This window comes from Tetrao urogallus (assembly GCF_951394365.1).
Source record: "Tetrao urogallus genome assembly, chromosome: 19".
NCBI lineage: Eukaryota > Metazoa > Chordata > Aves > Galliformes > Phasianidae > Tetrao > Tetrao urogallus.
Genome location: NC_136832.1, coordinates 8,986,593 through 9,013,675, shown reverse-complemented (window position 1 = coordinate 9,013,675; position 27,083 = coordinate 8,986,593). Strand labels below are relative to the sequence as shown.

The 27,083-nt window shown below is 41.2% G+C and overlaps 1 protein-coding gene across 1 annotated transcript in view; it reads right to left on the bottom strand.

Moving 5' to 3' along the window:
* Window positions 1-359: 359 nt before the first annotated feature.
* Window positions 360-27,083, bottom strand: part of RABGAP1 (RAB GTPase activating protein 1) — a gene marked incomplete at both ends in the record, with an annotated part of 52,436 nt that continues 25,712 nt past the window's right edge. Inside the window, 13 exons of the mRNA XM_079544558.1 lie at window positions 360-482; window positions 1,269-1,466; window positions 1,963-2,034; window positions 2,798-2,881; window positions 3,349-3,453; window positions 5,990-6,100; window positions 6,680-6,772; window positions 9,137-9,265; window positions 9,613-9,654; window positions 11,253-11,396; window positions 11,936-12,061; window positions 14,206-14,280; window positions 15,198-15,311. Of these exons, the coding sequence (XP_079400684.1) occupies window positions 360-482; window positions 1,269-1,466; window positions 1,963-2,034; window positions 2,798-2,881; window positions 3,349-3,453; window positions 5,990-6,100; window positions 6,680-6,772; window positions 9,137-9,265; window positions 9,613-9,654; window positions 11,253-11,396; window positions 11,936-12,061; window positions 14,206-14,280; window positions 15,198-15,311 (1,416 nt within the window). The remainder of the gene's footprint in view (window positions 483-1,268; window positions 1,467-1,962; window positions 2,035-2,797; window positions 2,882-3,348; window positions 3,454-5,989; window positions 6,101-6,679; window positions 6,773-9,136; window positions 9,266-9,612; window positions 9,655-11,252; window positions 11,397-11,935; window positions 12,062-14,205; window positions 14,281-15,197; window positions 15,312-27,083) is intronic.

The following is a 27,083-nucleotide window of genomic DNA, read 5'->3' as shown; positions in this document are numbered from 1 at the left end:
AAAAAGGTTATAACTGTAAAAAAACCTATCGTATGTAAACTTAACAATTAGGGTTTGGTAAGTTCTCGTACCTAGTCTGTGAAAAGCCTCCAGCCAGACCGCAGAATGGAGTGTTTCTCTGAAGAGCTTCAATCTAGCTACATCACCTGTTAAATATCAGTAGTATGAAGATCCCATGTCTAGCAATAAAGCCATTTTTGTGTTTCCATCCTTTTTATCACTGACCTATTGAAATCCCGACATGCTGTATTTCTATTGTATTTACATTCTGGTCCTCTCGTGTCACAGAATTAAACATCTGGCCAAGGAAGGCAACAAAAGGTGTTGTGTTAAGAAGGTGTGTTTGACAGAACTGCATTTCAACAAGTCTCTTTTCCTTGGACTCCAGTCACTGTCTTTATAGAGCTTATTGTTCTGTTGAACCATGTTTTCTTTGCAGCTTGTACTTCATTCAATGCCAGACCCAAATGGTGTTCCAAATCCTGCAAACAGAAGAGTGATTTCTATAACTTGGTATGTATTCACAGCACAACAGGAGTTGAACTAAGAAGGCTGTAGGACATCTACAATTTCTCAGCTATCACAGGAGTCTTAAATTGAAAGGAGCACAACAGGCGATGAAAGAAAAAAATAGAAAAAAGCTTCAAACTCCAAAGCAAGCCTGTGTCATTGCCCTCAGTGAAACATTCAGCTTCCTTCAGTACATGCAAGGTCTTTAATTCTTTCCTGTCTGAGAAGGAGGTATTCCCAAAGGAAGTGGACTTCCTCCAAACTAACTTTTAAGTTTCTGGGGAGAAGCACTGACATTGCATTTTTGGGCTACAAGAACAACGTTGTCATATTTTCCATAAATACCTCAAGTACCTGGAGTGCTTTCCAGTCATGTTTTAAGAAACATGTCTAACATTTGTCACATGTTAGCTGTTCGTTTAATGTCGATTGTGAGATAAAGAACTGCGTGATTCAGTCCTTTGTCAGAATTTGGATTTCTTCCAGGAAGTTGCAGAATATCAGTAAGTTCTGCACTGCAGCCACACAGATGTCTGGAAGTTGTAAGGAGCTGGTTGGTAAATACAGTTCATGTAATTTGAATTATTTTATCTGCATACACTAAGTTTCAGACCCAGGGATGGTTAAGTAAGTCAGACAGGAAACAGCAAGTTACAGTTTCAACCAACAGGATCTGTTCCAAACTCTCTAAAACAAACACACTTTTCTAGGGATGCAGACACACCACATACACTGCAGAATGAACCCCAAAGTATTACCTGTATTTTACATTCTGCTTCCACAAGCTGCAGTTTGGTCTGGGCCAGCTCAAGCTCCATCTCCCTCAGCTGGTTTTTCAGCGTTTCCTTCTCCTCGTCCGTGTCATCATCCGAACCATCCTTGGCTGAGCTTGCAACCTTCACACGGCCTTCTTTATTGAAGAACTCCCGGCAGTGTTCACAGTCATCCACTTTTTGCTAGAGTAAATACCTGATTGTGAATGCCTGTACCAGAGTGCTGAGCACAGCCTTTCCGTGCCTCTGCTCTGGCAGCACAGCACCATGTGAGAGGGACTGCTAATGATCTGCAAACTCTGAACTGCCAGGGAGCACAGCCAAGCAGGAGCTCTGGCCGCCCTCAGGTCTGTGGACTCTAGAAACACTGCTGTACTTTTGGTAAGACTGCCTGGCTCAGATAATGGGCTGTGTAAAAGACAGCCAAAAAAATCTCCTCCAGAAGAAAATAAGACCCCCTCAGAACAACTAAAACATATTACTGCCAAGCATGAGAATGTAGGCAATATAACAAGGGAGAGATGAACACCAGCCATCCCTCCTACAATCTTTCCAAAACTGTAAGTCATGAAGGAATGCTCTTTCAACCATCATTTTTGCGATGACTAATTATGTGCTTTCTGTTATGATTCTGCTAAGAGATTTAAATGTTGTAGACTGATGCTATCTGTTCTCTTACCCGTATTTTTTCAATTTCAGCCTTATTTGCTGTTTGTTGCTTTTCCAGTCGCTCACTCAGCTGGGAACAAATCTGAAAAGCAAAGTTATGTACCAGACTATTTAGAAATGTAATTTTTATCCCAGATGAATGCTAAAGCATAAATAAATGCTACAGGAGTATTAACAGGGACAGTTTTATGGCTCTGAGAAAATAGGAAAATTGGGATACTACATTAAGTTGTGTCATTCTTACATATTCTTCTATGTCTGTAGGAAGTGGTCACATAAGTTTGGTCTTGCTAAAGGAATCCAAAACGGTTAGGGAAAGCATGAGTCCTTTGGGACAAAGGCACCAGCCACAACCCCAAAAGTAGCAGTGTTTTTTGTTTGTTTGTTTTTTGAAGTCAGTTCCTCAAGACCCTTGTGACTTAAGAACATTGTGAAAGTTTCCATTAAAAAGACTCATCAGTTTAGTCCTTTGATACCTGATGATCAGGTGCTTGAATTCCAAAGTAAAATCTCTACAATGAAAAAGGCATCTTTCTCTCTTCTTACATGCAATTATCATCTGATGGAAGAACTGAAGATGGGAAAGCTTTGCAATGAAGTAAAATTAAGATATACAGGAGCCCATATGAACAATGTTGGGCTGTCACTGAGGCTGTGAAACTGGTGATCTATCAACACCTGTGTTAAGAGTAAACAGAGCTGGCCATCATGATCTCAGCAAATACAAGTGCCAGCTTCCTGCTTAAAATAGCTAAAATGTCTCCTCAAAGGAATGACACAAATCTCCTAGGATGCCTGACATTGCAATTTGACTGCAGAACATGTAATCATTAAGTTGTGCTTACCTGTTTGTAGTCACCAATTATAGAGCTGTTCTTTTTGATCTCTGACTCAGCTTTATCTAGTTCCCTACGACACATTTCCTTCAGCTGTGGAAAAAAAAAAGTTTATATATTTGTACAATCTGAGAAATAAGCATATGGTACTTCCTCCTTCTCCTTAACTTCAATACCTTTTGCACATAGCAAGACTCTCCAGGGAACAAAGGTCTATCTCAGCTACGTGCAAACAGGGAAAAGCTGGACTTCGGTGGCTCTCTTTGCTAGAAAATTGACTAGTTTAGAGAAGGAAGTATTAAACGTACTGACAGCTGAAGTTCTGTCCTGCCTCTTTGTGCAGCAATCTCTGGCACAGTCTGTGCCTTCACAATTTCAAGTAAAAAATTCACTATCCTGTGAAGCACCTGACAGGAAAGAATTCTGTTTTGCTGACGCTCTTTACACTACAGAGGAGGCACAAGCAGGACTTAGAACATTAAGCTCTTCCTACACTTGTCACTTTTTTTTCCCATATCTGCACTGCACAGAAATCTGAAAATGACAGAAGTGCCCCTAACCTGAGCTGATTCTTCTTCCAGGCGCCTCTTTTCTTCTTCTGCATCAATCAATTTCTGCTTGGTCATTAGCAGTTCCTTATTCAGAGCATCTGCCTTTTCCTCTGCCTGGAACACAGAGCAAAGCACAGCACTGAAGAGAAGCTTCCTTGTTGTGCGGATGCTGGTAGGCAGCAATGGGTGGAAACTCCAGTAGGACACAGCCAAGAACACTGTCCTCTCATTCTTATTAAAAGAAGTCTCTTCTTGTTGCTAATAAAAGTAATGTTAGGTCAGATTCCTCTTTTAAGAAAAGAGATGTCCCACCAGAAAGCACACAATCTTTTCTTACTACTTTTTTTTTTTTTTTTTTTTTTTTTTAAGAATAAATGTGCATAGCTGTAAAATCTTGGGCTGTTCATAAGCTGCTTTGCAAAGTAAGACAGCTTTTCCTGTCTGACACACAGCAACTCAGTACTTCCCAATAGGTGTATGAATTCAACATAAAAATAGATCAATAACTCAACTGATATATAGAATGTTCAGAAAGTAGCTGTACCATTTCCCTTCAAAGGAAGAAAATCAAATAGTGAATTTCAGTCCCTTAAAGTCCTGCTGATCCTTTAAAACAGATGGCAAAGGCAAAGAGAACATCTTTTCATTATACATGGTTTTTAAGCTGTTTTAAAGCTAAAGGAAACTGGGATATGGGAGTCTAGCAATAGCAGAAAAATGAAGCCTATTTTCTGGTCTAGTGCAAAGGTTATTAAGGAAATTCTCGTATTTCCAAATGCTTTGCTTTGATCTTTTAGGCTGCAAGATTTCAGAGACACTATGAAATTATTAGAAAAGGTGTACAAGCAATCTCCTTTGGTACTTTTCTTTCAGGACATCTGGCCAGTAGAATGAAACTTACCATTGCAGCTTCCAATTAGAAGAATTAATCAGGGTTCCAACATAGGATCAAACCTACCTATCTCCTCCTGGGGGATAACCTGAATGCTACCAACATCGTTTACCACCTTTGAAGGCATGAGCGTTACATATCCACCGGTGTATCTCAAAGACTTACTCAGTTTTTTTCTCTCTTAGCTCTCTATTTAAAGGAATAAAAGCACAACTGGTTTATATGGGCTAGAGCAGCCCCAAACAACAGTTAGTAACAGATACAAAAACTTCTGCACTACTTTGTTTTGGTTTGGTTTGGTTTTTTGCTGCAGTCCACCTTCTGATAGCAAGTGGCATCCTGCACAGCCTTCCATGAGCTATCTCCAACACAGTGAAAAAGCACAGGTAATAGGAGGTGAACATAAGAATGCTTTTTGAAAGCCCCGCAGGGAACATACTTCTATGTTTCACTCATTTTTAACATCATAGAGCAGTAGATGTAACAAACCTGAAAGTCATAAAACAAACTTCATTAAAAGCAACTTCATCCATTAGCATCACCATTTACAAGGAGTATGTTTCCAACAGCCAGCTTCCAGGAGACCATGGGAAACCTTGTGTTCTCTGGAAGCAGATAAGCTGAAACATTTTTAAGCCTGTCAACTCCTGCACAACATGATTTTTAAAGTTATTTTTCTTTCAGATTTCAAAAGCACCCTTATCTTGGCACACAATGAGAACAGCAAACGTAAGGACTTGAACTTTGTTCCTCATCTCCCCAAGCAGATGGACTAAATGTGGCCCAGCCTATCAGGTGCATTACAAATGCCAGTGCCTTTGCACGTAACGTGAAAAGCATATCCTAAAAAAATCTCCAAGACATCACTATGTAATGAAGGGAATGCAGAGCAAGCTTAAAAAAAAATCACTACAAAAAAGTAAATCTGAAACCTCTTTCTGAGAGCTCTGCTGATATGGAAAACAACCAATGATGAGTTCATGTGGGCAGATTTCAACAAGCCAAACCCTTTTCTAGAATTGCCTAATAGGTATCTGAGGATCTGATCCTACTGAGAGCCAGACAGACTCAGACTTTCAAATTTATTAGGTACCGAAAGCCTGTCTTCTGTGAGCTCATACTCATCTGAATACCAGTTGAAGAAAAACAATACAGAATCCATGCTGGTATTTTTGTAACAATTTGAAGACTTGACTTAGCTCCTGCTATATTTTCTTTCAATATAGAAAGAACATAGAGAAGAAAGTAACTAATCAAGTCCAGGCTTAGAACCTCTCTTCTCTTTCCAGGCTGAATGCTTTTCAGAAGATTCCATATTTCAGATGCTGGTCCTGTTTCCTGTGGGTATCTGACACAGATCTATATATCATTGTTCTGCAGTACAGACATGGAGGAAAGAATCCTAACCCACCCGTATCAACTGTTCCACATTTTGCAGCATTTCAGACACCCTGTACTGGTGCTTCTCCACTCCACGTAATGTGACGACCTGCATCTGCTCAACCTGTTGCCCTGACAGGACTACAAGAAGCCCAGTAGTCTCATAAAAAAAAACCAAAGGCAATCCCTAACCCTGGAGGCAAGACACAAGTGAAAATACATTCTTCAAGGAATAAAGAATATGGGATTTATCACCCATATTATTAAATATTAAACATTACAAAGTATGAAAATACTCAGTGATACCTACAGTGAGAGGAGTCACTAGAAATTAGCCCCAGTACTTTGTCTCCATTACAGAGCATAAAAACATCTTACATTGTCTAAATCCTTCCGCAGAGCAATCTTGCTGGTCACCAGTTCGTGTGCAAGGTCATCATTTTCTTGCTCAAGCCTCATGTTTGCTTCTTGTAGACGCCGGTTCTCACGCTATGGGCAGACAGAAAGTCAAGAAAAAGGTTTTGCTATGCATTTATCTATAAAACACAGCACTCTGTGCCTGACTGCAAATGTCCAGCTTACATCTCAAACACTGAAAGTCAATTCCACCTGCATGAAATTTAATGAGAACAAGAGCTGCTACCCATACAGTAAATACAAAATAAAGCAAATTAAATATTAGTCTTGAGAAGAAACCGCACGTTAATAACTCATCTCTTCCTTGTTGAGATGGTGAAATGTTTTTGAAGAATGCAGTGGTAGGAGTGCCACTCCGCCACCAACACCCTACCAAGAGGTTCCTACAAACACTCATTTCCTAATAGCTGAAAGTAAAATTTTCATGCTGGAAAAACGTGAGAGTGGATGTACTGGGAAAGCCACTCTATATTCTCTTATAATTCCCATCACGCCGACAGATGTTAAAGTTTACATAAAACTCTTCAGCTTAAAACATGTAAGTGGATGTATGTGTACATGGACTTGTCAGAAGACAAAACAGCTTAAAAAAAAACCAAAAACTTCTGCAGGTATTGCACGTTAAATCAGATTACAGTGGGTAAGCATTACCTCGAATCTTTCTATTGGATCCTCCTGCTGAGCTTGCTGCTCTCTCATGGTGTGATATTCCTTTTCGTACTTCTTCAACTTCTTCTGGCTAATCTAAATTAAAGCAGCCTATTAGTTCCTGTCCAAAACATCACTAAAAAGATACACAATTCACAAAGGGTTATGCTGCGAGCTTTGGGCAACTCCTGCCTTCTCTAAAACACAGCTAACAATCTTTTCTTGAATGTCAAACCTTTGGATATGGTCTAAAAAAATTTATTTCACTCAATATAATCACAAAAGTATCCCTATCTCTCATCCTTTTGTGAAATACAGAGAAGTGTTAGAAGGGGATTCCTAAGAGCACCCTACCTGAGTTCTCCTTGGTACTTACAGCTGTTTGATACCCAAAATATTACAGTAGCTTAGCAAAACTGAATCTCTTGATATCCACCATACGTGTTTAATTGCTGACCTAACATAATGCTGAGGTTTCTTCAGCTGCTTTTTTAGCAGCAGCATTTGCCATCATGTTGAAGTGTTTACTTTAAAAGAAACTACAGATGCAAAAGCAGTTTTCCTGTCTCTAAGAAGGGAGAGAAAAGTGAATTAAATTCAGTGTTTTGTGCAGTGTTCAAGTCCTACAGGAACAGAGAACACACAAGAACTGCATCAGATCCAGACCAGCACCCTGCCCGGTGTCAGCTGTTGGGTGTGCAATGTGCTGCAGGAGTGTAGTGACAGCATGTGCTAAAACCACTAACAGCATTTCACATGCAAAGCAGTACACATCCAAATTACATCACCAGTAACAAAAGCTGCTGAATCCTTATTGTTATTTCAATAAGCCAAATAATATGAAGTTATTTTTTAAGAGGAAAACATTCCCATATTTTGTCTGAGAAACAAATTTGATATGCATAAATGACAGACAGTGGAAAACACGCTTCAGTTTCTCTTATGTTTGTTCCTTATCATTAACAATCTTACTTGGAACGAGCAGCAGAAACCTGGTAGCTAGGCTCCCCCTAGTGAGAACTGCACGGAAACATTCAGTTGAATGCGCTTCCGCTGAGTCTTTTTGGAGAATCCAGCCCATGTACCTGGAGTGGGTCCAGCCCTATTACAGCTGCAGCAGTGATCCTTACTCAGCAGCCCAGAATATTAACCTCTTTCTTACAATCAGCCTGTAACTTCATGTAACTAGATTATTTCACTGCTCTGCTCCGGCTGAACTGTGCTAACTGTTGGGTTTCATACACCAAATCTCAAGCTATGTAAAGGTTAGCTTTTGAAAGGAGAGGAAGCCACATTGCCAGTCAGACAGGAGTGCATTAAATTAGTGTTGCCCCTGCATACTAATAATGAGGTGATCGTGAGAACATTTACTACTGTCACCAGTTCTTGATACTGGAGCCTTAGCAGGATCCATGCTCAAGGAGTCAGCAAGGCCTTTGGGCCTCCATGGTGACAGAAGGCAGAAATGAATACTGAAGTCCCACCAGTATTTCAAGGGCAGAGAACACTTCAAGAAACGACTGCTGTCTCAAGCTCATCATTTACTGACCTCCTTTTCAGCAGAATGCTGTTGTAATCACAATGCCTTAGCTAGGCTACTTCTCCCTTCCTATAAATGATTTATTTTGACATCAGGCCCTTTTCTGCTCGAGAACGCTTCCAGATACAAAGCTGGAGATTTCTACTGACAGCAAAGGACTTACATTTTAGGTCAAAGAAAGCAATTATGTGCAATGTCCAATCAGAAGCAACACAGCACCTGTGCACAGCCCAGTAACACAGTTTGCATTTTCTCCCTAAACTTCCATTTAACCCCCTGACAACACAGCACTCAGGGAAGCAGTGCACAGTCTTCACTGTTTGCTTTAACTACTTCACTGGGAATGAAGGGAGATTTGGCAGAGTGGGAAGAAAAACAAGTTATCTGGAAATATGAAAGGCAAATGCAGTCATTACACTTCATCTTGACCAGATATGCACAGAATGTCTGATCTGTGGCTACTCCTCAGTGACTGGATGTTTATATAGCTTGCTTGCTTCCTGGTTACTTCCTAATTTCTACACTAGTGTCATAAGAAATGCTTGAGTGCTATGGAGAATACTGCTAGTACCCCTCAGTGCAGGGAAGTTCATGTACTAGGAAGACTGTAATTGCGCACTGATGCTACAGAAGAATTATTCAAGCGGGGAAAAAAAATTAAAAAAAAAAAAAAAAGATTGTGAACCTTCCAGTATATTTGACCAGAAGCTACTAACTTTGTAACATTAGGTTGAAATTCCACTTTAAGGGTTTGTTCTAATGTGTAGATATGAAGTGTTCTAATATGTAGATATGAAGTGGATAACATCAGAGAGGAACAAACGTAACTCCCACTGCCCCAAACTAAAAAACTTCACTGTGTGCCTCAGAAATTGTACCCACTGAAGATGTGCTCACAGTTGCTATCACCACATCTTTACCTTCATGTTACAGGCCAACTCCATCAGCTTTTTTGCATTCTCCTCTGAGCGGTATCTCTTGGGCAGCTGAACACGGAAGAATTTCAAAGCCCCTTCGAAGTCAGTCAGTAACAAATCATCCTTGGTAGTCTGCAGACAAGGAAAGAAAAAGCAGCAATCGCAAAGCAGATTTTGGACAATTACCGAATTCCCAGAGATAATATAGCAACGACAGTTCTGTAAAGCTCCCAAGAACTTATCTATTTGTTACCCTTCTGTAAATAGCATTTGTTTCTATTCCTGCAGCTTTCTATTTCCCTGCCTCCCCATCCCCCAAAAGCATTCTGCTGCACCGAAGATGACAGACAACAGCACATGCAATACAGGAAGCTGCTAGCTTAAAAAAAATTGAAAAATAACAGGCATCTTAATTTTTGCTACCTGTGCACAATGGCACCATGGTGCAGAAAGCACCGTGTTAGAAGTTGGATACTCACTTTTAATAACCCCAGTGCAACGTTAAAGATAACACTTATTCCCTAGAGAGAAAAATAATGACAAAATAAGTTAATTTCTTGGTATTTGCAATCCTAGTTTTTAATCTACTTGCTGGATTTTGTTGTTAGTTTAGTTTCTGCAAAGATGAGAACAAGGATACAAGTGCAAACAGGTTCTACATTAAATGACTTCAGTTAGGAAGGTACGTTCACTGGATTGCCATTACTGATAGCAAACCAATGTTTCAGCACAGCTTTTACTATCTTAATAGCTCCAAACTCCAAAATGATGAAGGTGCTGCACTTTATTTTTAAGGACTGGTTGGTCAGCTCAAGATGATTCCATTTTCATACAGCAACTTCTGAAAACACTGAACTCAAATGCAGCAATATATACATGGATATATTAACTTGTGGTATTCAAAAGTTGGGATAATTCTTGCAATAAAAAAGAAGGTAACTCACTTTAGGACAGAGTCTCACATCATCTATTTTGCCACTGTGTGCTAGAGGTGTTTTGCTTAAGCTGCCTGGTTAATTATAGCAGTCCCTACACCCAGTAGTAGCACACAGCTTCCTAAGGGGTGCCTGCCCTGATCACAAAACACTGCTCATCAGATTTCAAGATTGTCTTTCTTTTCCCATTGAATTTCTTTTCACTCTTATTCTAAAGCAATACAAAAATTCAGTGTTCACTAGGAACACGTTTACTATTTGTGAATTTAAAATGTGTTTCTAAACAAATATAACTGATTTTCTAGATACCATCTGCTGCCTTCAGTTGCATTGGCACATGGACAAAGTAAGCAGCAGATGATAACAGAGAAAGGGTAAAACTGACCAGGAGATTTATGAATGCTGAAACCCTTCAGTGTCCAAAATTTAGACAAACTGTACCACTCCACATAAGCAATTACAGACTTGGTGGAGAATGCAGAATAATGTTAATCAGCCAGTAAATCAAGAGATAACTCATGGATGCTTTGGTACAAAACATGAATTCTTAATATATGTTAATGAGCTCCTAATCAAATTATACTATTTACCAACACGCTACCAAATATGCTCTTTTAAAACATGCATTTGTCCAAATCTTGAAGTAAATAGTTTTGCTTTCTAAATATATGCTGGGAAGTACAAAGAGACTTCAAGTCTCCTGGAAAAAGGGCCCCAGGCTTGTGAGATCACCAGCACAGAAATTAGCTGAGCTACTCTACATGGGATGGCCTTTTTGCATCCACATTCTAAAACAAAACAAAACAAACAAACAAAAAAAAACACCCAAACCAACACAAATGTTATCAGTGTATGATACAATTTAATAAGAAGAATTTAATAGAAGAAAATTGGAATCTTTCATCCACATTTGTAACGTAATTTACATCCCATGAACACTGTACGGAATTACATCCACATTAAACAGTACTCTGTGAAATAAGATATTTTATATATATAAATATTCCTAATTCATTTCTTTAAAATGCTGAGAACTCTTCCACTGCAAAAATGTAACACTTCTACATAGAAATAAGTATCACTTGCCCAGCTCTGAAAGAACAGCTGTAACAAGGATGTGAATCAAGATGGTGAGAAATGGTCAGAAGTTACCAGTAGTGCAAGACTTCAGTTACAACACGTACCTCACATAAGAGTAAGTCGATAATATGGAAGACCATGTAGAGAGGGAATTTTGCTGTGAACAGTGTGAGGAACCACTGGGAAGCATACATGTGTGCTTCAAGGCTAATGTCCAGAAAGTGGTTATACAGATCAGGAATGTATTCCTAATAATAATAATGGACAAAGAAAGGAAGAAAGTTAATTTACACTATCTTGGAGGAGCAGTTGAAACCCCGAAGTATAACAGGAGTTGGGTAGAACCAATGTGGGAGTGCAGAAAGGCAGGTTTCAGCATCCACCCAGAGCTGACAGGCAGCTGCCTGACACGCTGCAGGGCCTCCCAGGGATGCTGAGGGCTCAGTGCGGCTGCATCGAACGCACAGCGAGCCAAGTTCCTGAGCTGGCATCCTAGTGAGGAACCCGGGCAGCGCTGTGCTGACCCTGCAAAGGCACTGCAGCTGCATGCAGCGAGCGCCTGCTGGGCACTCAGGAGGAGAGCCGCCCCGGGGGGCCTCAAACCCACTGCGCTGCCTGCGGTGACAGACAGGACTCTGCTCAGCACCCTCTATTCTCAGAAAGCCTTCAGTGTGGCCTCTTTACTAAGAGGCTACAAACACTATTCGTTTGTAAGACAAACAGCTTGTTTTGCCGTTTTGAACTGCAGGTCCTGATCCATTCACTTCACACAAGTCTGAGCCCCTACCTGCATGAGGCGCTCCAGCTGATAGAACTTGCAGTGCAAATCTTCAAAATTTTGTTTGAAAAGTTCCCTGAGTCCATAATCAAACATGATTTTGACCAGAACACTGAAAGCTTGCTCTTCAGGCATCTGTGAGAAGAAAGCGTGTTTAAATCCTTCATAGCAGTTCCATCTGCCCTTACTGTGGTCTCCTCCCTCATGCAGAAAGGCCAAACTGTTACCACTTTTTAACCCCCTCGTAGCCAGTTCCAAAGTAGCCAAGAGTACCAACACACAAAAAGAGGCCTGGTGTTGGATACTGCACTTCATTCACATTCAGTGGAATAAACCACTTCCCCGTCAGCCAACTAAAAATACATCTTACAGACATCAAGACCAACGCAGTTTCTTGTCGTATTTGCTACACATCATGCCAGAATCCTACAGATTTTCAACAGCCTAATTCTGTCACCTACGTAACTAAGACAAATGCAGTATCATCAGAGGATGTTAAACAGGATCTTTCCCTTATTTTTAGCCATATATTTACCTTTTTAAATGACATTAATTACATTTCACGCTTATTTTTCAGCTGCCATGAATAAGACAGCGCAATAATTGCTAACAAAAACTCAATTTATCACAAGTCATCACTGGTTTAGGAAAGTTCAATATCCCTTCCCTGCCAAAAACCAAAGATACACTCATCCCGGCTTGTCAGTGTTTAGACATTTCTCCCAAACACAAAAATTCAGCTTTCAATATTTCTGTAGTAAAGTCTGACTTCAGGCCAATCACTTGTTCCTATAAAGGCCAGAACACCCACCTCAGTATTCTATTATTAATCTGCAGATGGAGTTTGTTAAAACTGAAAACTTTGCTGACATGACTGGGCTGGTAGTGATGGACTCCATTTCTGCAAAGCTTTTCAATATCTGTATTCCCTGGCAGCTGTACTCCAAAGGCTCATTTCAAAGAAACCTATTTGAAATTCAGCCTTTTTATTGCATACTTCATTCCCACAGGCAATACCTAACTGTTGAAGAAAGAATTCTCCATTCTCCACATCTCTCTAATGCAATGGATATTCAAGAAATGGATAGAAGACAATACAAATCAGAAGCATGTATGTTTCAGCAGAAGTGTTCAGTTCTCCTATCAGTAAGTACCAGCCTTCTTGATCTGATTCAGTACAGTAATAAAGAATTAATTGGTCATCAAGCAAATGTTTCACATTACAGGAACAATGAACTAGAAGGTTTTTATGATTAGTTATTTGGCTGATGCTTAAAAAGAACTGAGTTTATGTTATGTTCTGCATCCTCCACTGACTTTACAACATTATGGAAAATACTCCATGAAGACCAGCCTTCCACTGAAAGCTGCAGAGATGCCTTCATACTCAGTTCTCACTGGTACAGGTGGGGAGAAGAAATCTCAGAACACTACAGGCTTAGGAACTGTTCAGCTGCAACCGCCCCACTTGCAATGCACACACTGAGAAAAAGCAGACGTTGTTTTAAAAAAGAATGGTCTACAAATAATTGGCACTGATTTCAAATCCTCTCCTATTTCCTAAGCATGAGCAAATCTGAGCATTCTGCTTCTGATTTACAGTAAGCATCAAACTCCCTGGCTTCTGAACATCCAAGCAATTAAAGGATATTACTCTGATGAGGCCTCTTTTACCAATAACATTAAGTTAAAAAAGATATTCTTAACAAAATAAAAAACTATTTTATCCTTCAATAACCTCTAAAACCAAAAAGCACGAGGGCCCATAATACAGGAGCCCAAATAAAGGCATATAATGTTCAAAGCACTAAGAAACTGACATCCCACCAATGCCACAAATACACTACTTCTGTGTATGCACAACAGTGGTGATGACCAACCATACTTCTGACCGATTTCAATAGAAAGGTCTTCTAAAAAGCTTAAATCTGACCTTGAAACCCTGTAACAGAAACATTTACAGTTGTCTGATACACAAATTCCATGCCTACTAGTGATCATGAGTACAAGTCTGTAGAGTTTCAATTGGAAGGGGTCCTGAAACAGAAACACAGTGAAATGAACACTGACTGTAGACAAGAGTTGTTATGAATACTACAGTTAGTTTTAAACAATTTACTATTCTGCCTAAAATCACATTATTATTGACCAACATTTAAGTGGATAAGCAGCCTGCGACCCCACTTGTTCAGGAGTTACCAATGTCTGTCCCAGACATGTGGAGCAATATTTATTCTTAAGCTTAAAACAAACTGGAGGAAAAAAAAAACACCACTTACATGTAAAAGCAGCACAGCAGCAAGAAACGATTGGCCTTGACAGTAACCAATCTCTTCATCATAGACAGAATAGGCCTAAAAAAGGAATCCAATTTTTTTATAGCATATCTGAGCTAAAGGCACAAAGAAAACAAGACATTGCACTGAACACAACTGCATGAAATTTCAAGAGGTGTATTGGTGCCACTGGTGCCATTCAAAGGAGAGGATAACCTGTGTGAAAATCAAACCATGACAAGCAGTAGCAGCGCCTGGTTACAGTAATGCAGCAAGACTGCTGGAGTCTATTAAGCTACTTATCTGAGAGCTTTTACTCTTAAACAGCTTCAGGGATGTTAGGAGGTCATTTGTGGAAGAGAAACACCAGTAACACAAAGAAAGAGCACCAGAGGATTTCATGTTCTCTCTTCATATCTGCATTTTGCCAATGTTTGTCACACTCAGAACAATTCAGCTGTCTCTATGGTAAGAGTGAACTGTAGAAGCGTTGGTCAGGGAGGCCTGTCACAAACACACATATGGGTTTCTATTTCGATCTCTATCCAACTACACTAAATGGGATAAGCAGCTTTCCTGCTACCACAGGGATGGATCCCATTTCTCTCTCTCACTGCATTTTAGCCTTTAGCTGTGGATCTGTTGTGTCCCTCTCTCTACATTCCATCTTTGGATACCAGGGGAAAAAAAATGACACTTTCTAAACTGAAGCACACCTCCTCCCCTCAGCTTTGATCCAGGCTGACACATCTGGAATCATGTGAAGTTTCTGTACTAAAAGCTTAGTGCTCAGGACTCCGGAGGGCTTACTACTTCAGAACGCCCATCTGAACAGCACTATAACCAGGTAAACAACTGCAATGAAGAACGAGGCAGAGTCTGCCTCCAAGGTACAGTGAGCTAATTGTAACAGCCACACATTCTTCTCACGTAACAAAGATACATCTGTCAATGATTTTAAACATCAGTTACCAGAATAAGAATGTAAAGAATACCTTGCATATTTTGTACAGGGAGTCCTGACCATCTCCTCCAGTATCTTTAAAATAATCATGAGCAGGAAACGTTCGATTGATGTCTCGAGTGATAGCACTGTCTTGAGGAGACTCCTATTAGAAAAAGTAAAAACAAAAGCTGAGGTACTATAAACTAAAACACGTCAGAAGAGAATAAATTACTACATGCGAGGGCTGAGAGTTGAGGGACTGACATCGTGTTCTGCGCACTGTTCTAAATTTAACAAATACAGTCTACTCAACCAGAACAGACTGCCTGCAGGCTGGCAGCTCCAGATCACAATCTTGATAGATTTGGTTACCTAAGCACATCTGGGAACAGTCAGTGAGTGGCAGAAAACGCACATGCACACACACACAAAAGCATTCCGGGACATTGCGATGCAGACAGCAGCCTTCCCTTGGAGTCTTCCAAAGGCAATGCTGCCTGGTCACATTTCATTTATCTTAAACTGCAGAGGGTAACGAACAATTGCAAGCAGCTGCACAATGCCGTCCTAAGTTCTTTCATTCATTCTCCTAAATGCTTCAGCTAGTGAAACCACTCGCCATTCCTTCCACAAAATTAAGCAATTCAGAAGTAGAAAATCGTGTAAGAGCTGCATACAGCAAAACATAATAAGATGCAGGCATGGCTGCCTATAGGAGCAGGGCAGTTCAGCATCAGGAAGATGGAACTTTGTTCTCTACATTTCTCAGATGCAATCAATTTCAGATGTCTAAAGTGCTTTGAAAGCTGCACAATAACAGATAGCATACAATTTAAAAAAACCATTAAGATTGAACAACAGACTGAAAAGGTAATTGGAAGAAATACCATGCGAGTCTGCATCAAGTCCTACACAAGAAGTAGTGAAAACTCCTAGAAGAGATTAAAAGAGTTTGACAAAGCATAATAATTCAGTGCAGTAGAAAGGGAAACATAGGCCTTTTCCTCCCGATGGTAATCCAATCTGAATACCACATGACCTCCCTGAAATCAGTGGGCAAGACTGGCGTCAAACAGCCAGCTCTAATGGGATCTGTCAGTATTGCACAGGACAGGCAAGGATATGGAAACTTCCTCTTAGGTCTGTGTCAGGTACACCATGTGCAACCATAAGCATTTGTGAACGACGTCCAGCTTAGCCTGAAGTGCCATCTAGGACAGATTCAGGTTCAGAGGGGGAAAGCAAGGAGGTGGCCTTCCCACAGTGGAGTCTTCTAAGGTCTCTGTCAACGTTTAACACGGCAGAGAGATGTTTTGATCATCCCATCCAGTTCATTCAGTTTACTTTGCAAACTGTTCCTATTATAGATGCTTACGCCAGACTCCATCACGCTGCATGGAGACCTGGATACTCTTTGAAAACTGGAACAACAACCTGTCGGGCTCGAAGAGCTGTGAGCAGTGGTGGCTGGGAACCAGTGGCATCCCTCAGAGCAGAGCTGGCACCAGCACAGCTGTGTGTGGGGCTCAGGGCCCTGCAGCATGGAAAGAAGACCCCTCCACAGGTTTGTGAGCACCACCAAATGGGAAGCAGAGGCCGGGATGTTGATAGGAACACAGAAACAAAAGCCCTCTGTTTGTCTGCAGATGTTTCCTTTGCCTACCATGGCTCCGTTTTCCACTATCAAAGAGGACTTTCCCTACACGCTACCTGAGAGCCCAGAACGCTCAGAAATGAATTCTGAGAACTTTTTGAATAAGGTCTTCCTGATAACAACCAATTTTTTGGAAGGCTGCAAGACTGAATTGCAGTGAAGTACCCTGCTATGCAAGAGTGCAGGTATTGTTCACTGCCAACACCCACCTGTGGCACTGAATAACTGGATTTCCAGAGTGTTACCTGTGTTCTGCTGTAATGGCATAGATTACAGAAAATAATCTTAAATTCACTTGCCTTTTGATTTGCTTATTTAATAGCAGAAGCAAAAGCATCTGGTTGGAAACGTACAGGACAGACTTCATTGTCATTACAACTAAATAATCAGCAGCCCCTCTCTGGCTTTGCGTGACTTGTTCAGCACTTGACTCCTATGTTTCAGTGCAACTCTTCAAGCAATCTGTAAGGCTAGTTCCTGCAGCTGAAACACAGCTTAGCGAGAGAAAAATTAGCGGAAATGATAAGGTTTAAAAATGCTTTTCAAACCGGCTTTGAAATCTCTCCATTAGTACAAACTGCTGCAATCCGAGCATTGTGCAACCTTTTCTTTACTCCTATTTTTATACCTTGCTGTGAGAATTGGCTCAATGGGCAATTTCTCATGCTTTCAGGGGACTGGGAACTGAAGGAAACCCTTCTGAACCCACACCCTTCACAAACTGGGATTGAAAAATAGAAAGCTAAGAATGACAGGAAGAAAAAGAAAGTAATAAAGAAAACAGAATGGAAAACAGCCATGAGAACTGAGGCAAGCGCAATAAAGATTAAAATTCTCACATGAGTTCACTGCTCCGAAGGAAAGCAGGAAAATGTGGATGCTCAGACTAACAACATGCCTCTCCTTCCCCTTTGTTGCGCACTTTAAAATATTAGTGGAGTTACACTAAAAACTTCCTCTCCTGCTGAATCAAAAAGAAACTACGAGAGTAATTACGGAAACTAGGATGCAGTCTAGCAGATAAAAGCCCATCCACTTTATCAGCTTTCCTTAAAAAAACATACTGGTTCCCACCTGCTAAGATGGATACACTTAAAGGACATATTGCTTGTGCTTTTCTCTGAAGTTCAGCATGTTTGTGATCCTTCCTGGGAGAATTATCCCAGGATGTGCAAATGAAGCTGCAGTCTTGACCCATGTCTTGAAATTGAGACTAAGCCATATTGAAAGTGTTTTCTGTATCTTCAGCCACACTTTAAACACCTGGAAGAGCTGGAGTTGACAGCGCCTCCTCACAAGGCTGACAAAACTTGAATTCAAACACCATCCTCACAAGAAAACAAAACTCAAGCTCTGCAAAACTCTCACTCTTGTCACCACGGAATCCACTTTCACATTGCAATTACTCTGGGAGGTCCCAGTAACTTTGCAATGGTTTTGTCACACAGTCAGAAATATAGACTATGAGAAGAAAGGTCTGGAGATTCCATCAGTCAGCAAACGTTACACGCTTCAATTGGGGTCTGATCAGCACAAGGCACGTTGCTGCTGGGCACAGGCAAGGCACTGGAGAGATCAACGAGTCAGCTCACAGCTTCCAGCAGTCGCAAGGAGCAGAAAAAGCCAAAGCTGTCTGAAACAGGACAGCGTTACACAGCACGGGTAAGTGGTTCTGATAAGATCTGCACATTTCACATACATTCTAAAATGCTGAAAGGTCACTTGGCAGCTATTTTTGATGTTCGTATGACACCGCGTCACCAAATTTCTTTACTGTGCAGGTTGATGGTGTTCCCAAGATTACTTTTGATAGTAGTATTAATACTGACTTTTACACAGAGACATTCCCTGCATGTGCCTTGGACCAAAGCAACGCGAGAGGATTTTAGCACACAGAATTACACCCAGTACTGAGGCCTTAGGGAAGTACTACGAGAGCCACTTTCCAAGCAACAGGCACGTTAGATTCTCACGAGATACGCTGTGCTGAGAACAGAAGTGTTACCCAGAGAACACTCACAAATAAATGCAGGGATTCGTGGAAATAAAATGAATGGTTTAGAGAAACACCTGCAATTTGATACAATAGTGCACTGATACAGCATACTTTCAGTCCAAATATGGCAATATAGAGCAATTCTAAAAATAAAAGTGAATCCCTTGTGATATCCAGCCCTTTAGCTGTGTTCATTTCCTTTTAGGGCTCAAGTTTCCCACAGGAAAAATACAGAGAAGAGTTTGCCTTCAGCTCCCCACATCACATATGGGTAACAGTAGGCACACAGTGCACAATGGAAGGTTGTCCTGCTCTTCGTGACTGCATTAAAACCAGACTACTGAGAACAGCAAAGGGGAGGTGAAAAACCCACCCCCTCCACAAAGAACACACCTTTACCACCGCCCACTTACATAAAAGTCATCTGAGACAAGACGTGAAAACGTGTGACGTATCATTTATTTCTTAAACGTATTCATGATCCATTCAGACCTTTCAAATAAAGTGTACAAGTGCATTTCAGAATAAAAAACTACACTCTTCACACAGCTCTGTAGAACACGACATTTCATCAAGAAACTCGAAGCAAAAACTTCCTAGTAACCACCCATGCATCCTTTGGCTACAATAACATCACTGATCAACAAGTACTGCTATTCAATTCTGAGTTTCCCTTTAAAGAGAAGGAGCATCCTAAACTATGCTGCTCCTTCCAAGGACCTCTCTTTAAGGAGAGAATATCAAATAAATTAGCTAGGCTTTAGGCAGAACAGTAAGGCTACTGAGTACTGTTGATGCATGATCCATACATTTGGCTAACAGGCAATCTAGGCTATGTGAAACACGTCAACAGCCCTTGAAATTTTAGTAGTATCAAGATTACATCAATTCAAAACAAATGGCAGACAAAGATGTAACCAGTGGAACAATCACTGAAATATGTGCAGTTTCTCTTAGGATGGGAAGTGCTGATAGATTCAGAAAAGTGTTTATAAAATCCGCTAAGAACCACATTGACATTCTCAAAATTACATATTTTACAAAGCCCTAAACTGTGTGACTGTAATACTACCATATTAAACCGTCTGCTTTAAAAATACATACATACATTTGTATGTATGTGCATCTACAGCAAAGAGGAAACAAGTCAAGAGATGTATGACAGCCAGAGTACAGATCATCTCAAAGGGAATAATGCAGTTCTTTGAGTTTTAATACCTCATAGCAAAAATACCTCTTGGAAACAATTATGCAAAGATTCAGCATCAGGTATTTACACAGTTCAGTTTAACGTAGTTCACTTAATATTTAAAAATATGTGAGTTATTTTAAATCAGTAACACTTGTAGGTTTTGGCTCAACTATACTTTTTCCTATTATCGCCCTTAGCCAAAAAATCAGCTACAGAAACGCCTATGAGAACAGGGGGGAGGAGGATCCCTCTGCCCTGCATTTCAACAACTCTGAGTTGCCACAAAATACGTATCTTTGGAGCCACAATGATAACTGTTCCTCAGCTGTCCCGAACATCCAAACTCCCATCTCCACCTCCTCTCCCTTCCCAGATACCCACAAAACAAATCCAGGCAGAGATGAGGAGCGCCGAGACCTCAGCGCTCAGCACTGCGTCACAACGGGACCGAAGGGTTGGAAGGGCTCAAATTCACCTGTCTGCTTTTCTGACCTGCTTCGGTTGGATTTGTTTCCTGCAGTCCTTCATAGCAGGGCTTTCGCACTCACACCTCTTGCTCATCTTTTAATACAAAACGATTTCCAGCATTGAAAGGTGCACTAAGTTTCTACAAACACACACACACCCCTATGTGTGATTTTGTATATTCTTGGCCTTTCCATGACACTCAGGAAAAAGCACCAGCCGTGGCACTGCTCGTGTACAGAGCTGGACTGTCTCCCTGTACGACTCCTCACAGCAACCCTCAAACAGACAAACAAACATTGCAGAACACACTGAGATTATCAGAGCAGTGGCTTCTGCTGTCCCCATGGCTGCGAAGGAGCAGACAGAGGTGGAACGTGCAGACAAGAGAGCAACCTTCAAAGGATGCAGCTCCACTGTATTTTGTTCAGCAAAGCAACCTAAAAGCACATGCATGCATAGCCTCCCATGCTTGCAGTTTAATTGTAAACAGCACGTGGAAAAACAATTTAAAAGGTACTAATACAATTCTGAACTCCCTGAAGAAAAGACATACCCACGAGTATTAAGAACAGTAAGAAAGCTCATCATTAGCAATCGCAAACTCATTTCCATCCTGTTGCATTCATTAAAGGAATACAAAATTGAATCTAGTGTTTACATGCTAGAATTACAATAGAAACTTGATTTCAGAGGTTACATATGGAGAGAAATTTATCAGCATAGCAACTTGCAAAACACCGTGCTGTACAGCCCCTCCAAAGACATCGCTGTGAACACAACACGCGTGATGTCAAATCCCTTCAAGCAGTTCCAAAGCACGGCTGGAGGGAGCACTGCTTCCTGCGGCCCCAGGATTAACCGCACCATTACTTTTATAGCTTTTAATGGCAATTTATCCTCGAGAAACACCGAATCCTCCAAAAACGGAGCTGATCAGGAACACACCCACACCTCACTGCCCTCAGGGAGTTATGTCTTTGTATGCTAAACATCAACTCCTTTGACAGCATCCCTAGAAAATGTTTTTAAAAATGTTTTTATGAAACACTCTTAATACCCAGCAACGCTAATATTTAAAATATTTCACAGTGTTGTACTAATGTAACTTCATAAAACGAGCAACTTCAGTCAGCTAAAGCTCAAAGCCTTATGCTATATTAAAATAGTCCAAAGTCTTCACGCACACACAACTATCACTAGCACTATAAATATACCTACGCCACTTCAGTGCGAAGTCTGGCTGTTTTCCCCTGACAAATCCCTCAGTACTCCTGCCAGCATATTAAAACGTCACCCTTTAGTAATCTAATTACTGATTTTCAAGGATTCACTTACAGCTGAAATCCCAAAAGAACTTTTTTCCAATTTACAATGAAGGAATGCCTTTTTTTGATCAAGTATTTGATTGCTCATCTCACGTGAGCTCCCTAGCAGTGAAGGATGACACACATGCACAGCAAGACTTGTTGAGTTCATCTTTAGGAGGGGCTGCTTCAACTGTGTAACTTTTGAACCGAAGGGTCTCCAGCGACGCCTGAGAATCCAATGCTTCAAATCCAGACCTACCACCCTCATGGTGCCACACGCAGAGCCCATTGCCCGCAAGGCCGCGCTGCTGGGATCTGCTTCCAGGCCAACACACAGGGAGGGATCACTCCTGGCTCTTGGTTTCAGTAACTGCAAATTCACGAGGTGGAGGATCAGCTCTGACTGTGCAGACTGTCCCAGTGCAGTCAGGTTGTAAATAAACAACTTGGGTCAGGATGCAAGAACATAAAGCTTACATTAACATTTTCACTAAGTGCCAAAGCTCAAGAGATGCAAACAGTTTACAGGTGAAAGCCGCAAACACTTCCTTGCGCCAAGCGCTACGCACACCCAGAGCAGACAGACGGGGCTTTGTGTGACACGGCGATGGGAGCAAGAGCTGCAGAGCAGCACAAGTCAGTAAGGAGCACAGAACCACGAGCACAGCTCTCTGCCTAACAGTATTTCACACCCAGATAACCTCGAGTCACAGGAGAGTCAGAAAGCAGCTACACCAGCTGTACCACACCAAGGCTCGGCCACGCAGCTCACCACGCTGCCCCACTGCAGCCAGGCGGCAACAGAGCAGGAGAATCCCTGCTCCCAGTATGGGCAGAACCCGAGCACTGCAGCTCTACAAGAAAGGTTAACTCCATCTTTACAACAATGTGTTCTAAATGATGTGACCCAAACTAAATACTCCATTGTGTTGACACAACTGCAGCTTACATCATACCAGAAGTGCACACATGCAGTGCTGTCCCACAGGTTTCTTTTGTTTATTTCCCCTGGCAGCAACTTTCAGTTTCTTTCTCTAAACACAATGACCTGCTTCTACGTATACTACATCTTAACGTTCAAAAGCTTTCCTCTTCCAAAAGCTTGTTATGTATATAACTTTAGCTTGCCTTGGCTTTCAAACATCTTTCAAAGTGGTGACAGCAATGCATAGGCAGCAAGGGAAATGACAACCTCGAAGCTTTAAGATGCCGGCCTCAAGTCAGAACATTCCTAGTGTAAAATGTATTATTTCCACGATAGGGAACTCTCTCATCATCCTAAAGGAGGGACTGGAGAGAGTGGAAAGAGATGAGCAGGGAACAGACGCAGCCTGCAGAACAGGGAGGAAGCACTGCTTTCCTGGGGAGAACCAATGGACCTGGCCTCCCCCACCGTGCCCAGCTTCTGCCTTCCTGGCAGCCTCAGCAGAACAGCCCAGGGTTTGTGAAGTGCCCATTCCTCCTCCCACCGTGGAGGCTTTACACCTCTTGCATCAGCTACAAATGTGCTTTCTCAGCTTCAGACAGAATTGGTGGCAAGGTAAAGTTCAAGTTTATTTTGAATGGTATCACTGAAAGGATGTGCCACTGCATTCTGCAACGTGGGAGACGGGAAGAAAAGGGTTTTTAACCTTAGGAACAACACAAGGACCAGGTCAGGCAAATATTTTAGCAGATGCTTCAAGCATGCAGCACTAAAGATGTGTTTAAACAACGATTAAATAAAACCTTCAAAACTTTCACCTTCTCATACTGAATTATAAATATAATAGATTAATAAAGCCATTGGAAAAAAAAGGGCCTTTTGTTTGTCACACCTAAAGGTTGGCTCCCATGCTCACATATTAGTTCCTAAGAAGAACACTTCCTAAAGCACCAACCTGAGTTAGGGATACAAGTTAAACCAATTCCAAACCCAGATGTGGAATAAGGGCAGACTGAAAAGTTTGCCCTCCCAGCTCACAAAGGTTCAATACAGCTGCTAACAACACAACAAATATCAGAAGGCTGCTCATCAATTTTTCACACTGAATATTTCCATTTCACATCGTATCCTTTGGAATCAACTTTTTCCTGAAATTTAGGACTTCTTACACGTAAAACCTCTATGCAAAGAGGAAAGGAGCGATGCCTCAGAGATGCAGCGCAGGGCTAAAATGTGGGAATTCTCATTCAAGTTCCTGCTTTGAGAAAGACCCTTCCTGCAGCTCCTGGATCCCCCGTGCCTCAATCCTCGGCCCCGCTTCCTCCCTATAGAAGATTTACGACAAATATTCACGACTGCCCCTTGGCACTGATACAGAGCCACGTCAGAATTCCAACTGAAAGAAACAGATTTCTGAGTGATAAGAAGCTTGAGATACAAGTACAGCCCTTCCAAAAGCACATAAAGACCACAGAAACCAGTAATATTTAATAAAAAACTAACAGTAGATGACAACAAAACGTTTGCGTCACGCAAAAGATAACTGTTGTTTTTAAAAATACTGTCACTTCATTAACAATTATTAAAATGATCATTCACAGATTTTCTCCCAGCCTATTTGGGAAACAACAATGCCACCACAGCCCAGACTTCCAGTACGATTTTTTTCAATGAAGCAAATGTTCACATTCTGAGAAGTTGTGCGTATAGAAATCTTCTCCTGTGGCATTAAAAAAAACTACTGAATTCTACCCCATACATTGGACCTTGCAGCAGCTCGATGTGAAAATGAGGCAGAACTCTAATAAAAAATAAGATGGAATCTCGAAGTTAGTTCATTAAACCATACCACAACACACAATTTTTATGAAGATATAATTTGATTTCTGCATTGTCTCCATTGTGGCATGTACATACACAGTGCTCCTGGCACCAATTTCTAAATGGCCAGGCACACACTGACACAGATACGGCCAAGAAGGATTAGTTTCATGTGTACAGAGATGAAAGCAATCCAAGTGGAAAGCCTGCTGCCCAACAACTCATAGCACATATGGTGATGGAAAGAACTACTGTGCCTCACGTTTACTATGTGAGCAAGGATGTTAAATGGATTGCTGAGCAAACAAGGTAATACTTTCCAAAATTCTTTCTTGCACGGTTGGCACAGGGACCAAGAACCACCTCCATGCAGTTTCACTGAAGACAGTGGGGTCAGACAATACGGATATTTAAACCCCTTCATCACCTATAAACCTTGACCAGCCTTTAACTGACAGGGAAAATATAACTTAAAATTTAAAACACAGATAAATGAACACGGACAGAACTAGAGATACAGTCTAATGAACCAGGCAACTGATGCAGTATTAGAAACTGCCTGAAAATGCGGGATGAAACCTGAATGCTTCAGCTGGCTGCAATTCTGCTCTTCTTACCTTGGAACAGACTTCCAGATTCTGACTTTCACCTCATGGAAATCACCTGAGCTGAAGACATTGAGATGAGTGAGTGAACAAAAGCCAAGCTGTTACGAATATTACAATTAAAGTTCAGTTGCAAGCAGCAATGGCTGCAAATTTCCATCTAAATCAGTACCAGCCACTATACTAAGTACAAGTCCAGGCTTACAGCTTAAGCAGCAACTGCTTCAACTCAAGTTAAATCTCTATGCCATCATTAACTCCTTGCAATTTATGCTAAACTTCCATATTCTCAAAAACCAGCACTGAATAATCCTACTTAAACCTTTTATTCATGCCATAAAATTTGGAGGGAAAAAAAAACCCAAACATTTGTCCTCCAGCTTCCACTTTAACCTGAAATGATCATACTTAGGGTTTTAAGCCTAGCAGATTGGTTTTTTTCTTCTATTGAATTTAATCAAATGCTTTGAATGCTGGATTGCATTGTGGAAATGTTAGCTAAGGTGAAGAGTCAGAGAAAAGCTACTGGGAATTTACCTGAGAGGCTGCTCCAAAAATACCACACAGGAATGCTTCGATATTAGTGACTAAAGCCCTTAAACTGCTCCCTAAAGCCCTCCAGTGCCAGGACACCTACAAAACACTAGAGAGCAATTAGCCAGCTGTGAGCTAATGCACCATTTATAAATGACTCACTGCACCACTGTGCTCTGCTCCACCCGCCAAGGCTACCTGGCACAGCCAGGTGTCTCTGACCAAAGTGCAGATGGACACAGCTTAGCAGAACGATCCTCCTCTCTGCTGTCTGTGCAAGGATGACGGCGTAAGCCCTTGACCTAGACAACGTCTTAATATGAAAGACAACAAGCAACGTTGTGAGGGCATGAGGATAGCCTTAAACTTTCAGATAAACTAAGAAGGAAGCTCATCTGGACCAGCCTGGAGTATGGATGAATACTGAAAGCAGATCACGACATGGCTTTGTCCCGGGGCAAACCACATGAACCCAGGGACTGGGGCTCCCCACAGAGCACAGAGGAGTGAATGAGTGTGCTTGCAGGACCACTAAAAAACAGAGATCATCTTGTTCAACGACAACAGCAGACCTGAGAACAAATACACACAGTCCTTTCTTTGGCCAAGAGAACTGCCCCAGGTCTAAAACACATTTCTGAAACTAACTTTCCCTATTCTTTTTTTCCTTCCCCAATATGATAAGTATAAACCCACCACAACTCCCCAAAGTCACAGCACCCAACGCAGCACCAGGGCTGCAAAGGGCCATGCAGATGTAATGCACTGCTATAGGACACGGCTCACAAACGCTTTACTATTCCAATACAACACAGTAAAAAGACGTTCTTTTGAAAAACCAATCAATTTGAGGGCTGTGCTGAATTCTTAACGGCATCACAATACTAAAAACACTTTGTTTAAGCAAGCCTGAGAAAAGCTGTGGTCAATGAAACTGTTTCTCAGATACTGCACATTGTTTGACCAGTTAAATATGTGTTTGCCAACAGGCTTTAGCTCCTGCTATATTCGAACCATCATTAATCCCCGGAAGCCTAAAGAAAAATGTCTCTGATTTAGCTCTGTGCGCTTATGAATAACTCAAATACTACAGTTAAATTTACAACATAGTTCCCTTAGCTGTTTAGAAGACAATTGTTTTCTTTCCTTTCTCCCTAAGTTCTAGTATGTAAAATATCAAAAGAATTTAGATTAAAGAAAGGGGGGGGGGAAGAACATGTTATTTTTAAAGTTGTTCTTGAGAAAATTTCCACACAAAAATGTGGCATTTCTCCACTGTTTGGAGAATAATTTTCACATGTTGGCATCATTCTCAAGTGGCTGCCACAATTCTGGTATCATAAAATGACAAGTATTTTTCTCTTAGCTTATCAAAACACATTTTATTTAACTGCTAGATGTGGTCTGATTCAAGTTTTTCTTACTTGACAACA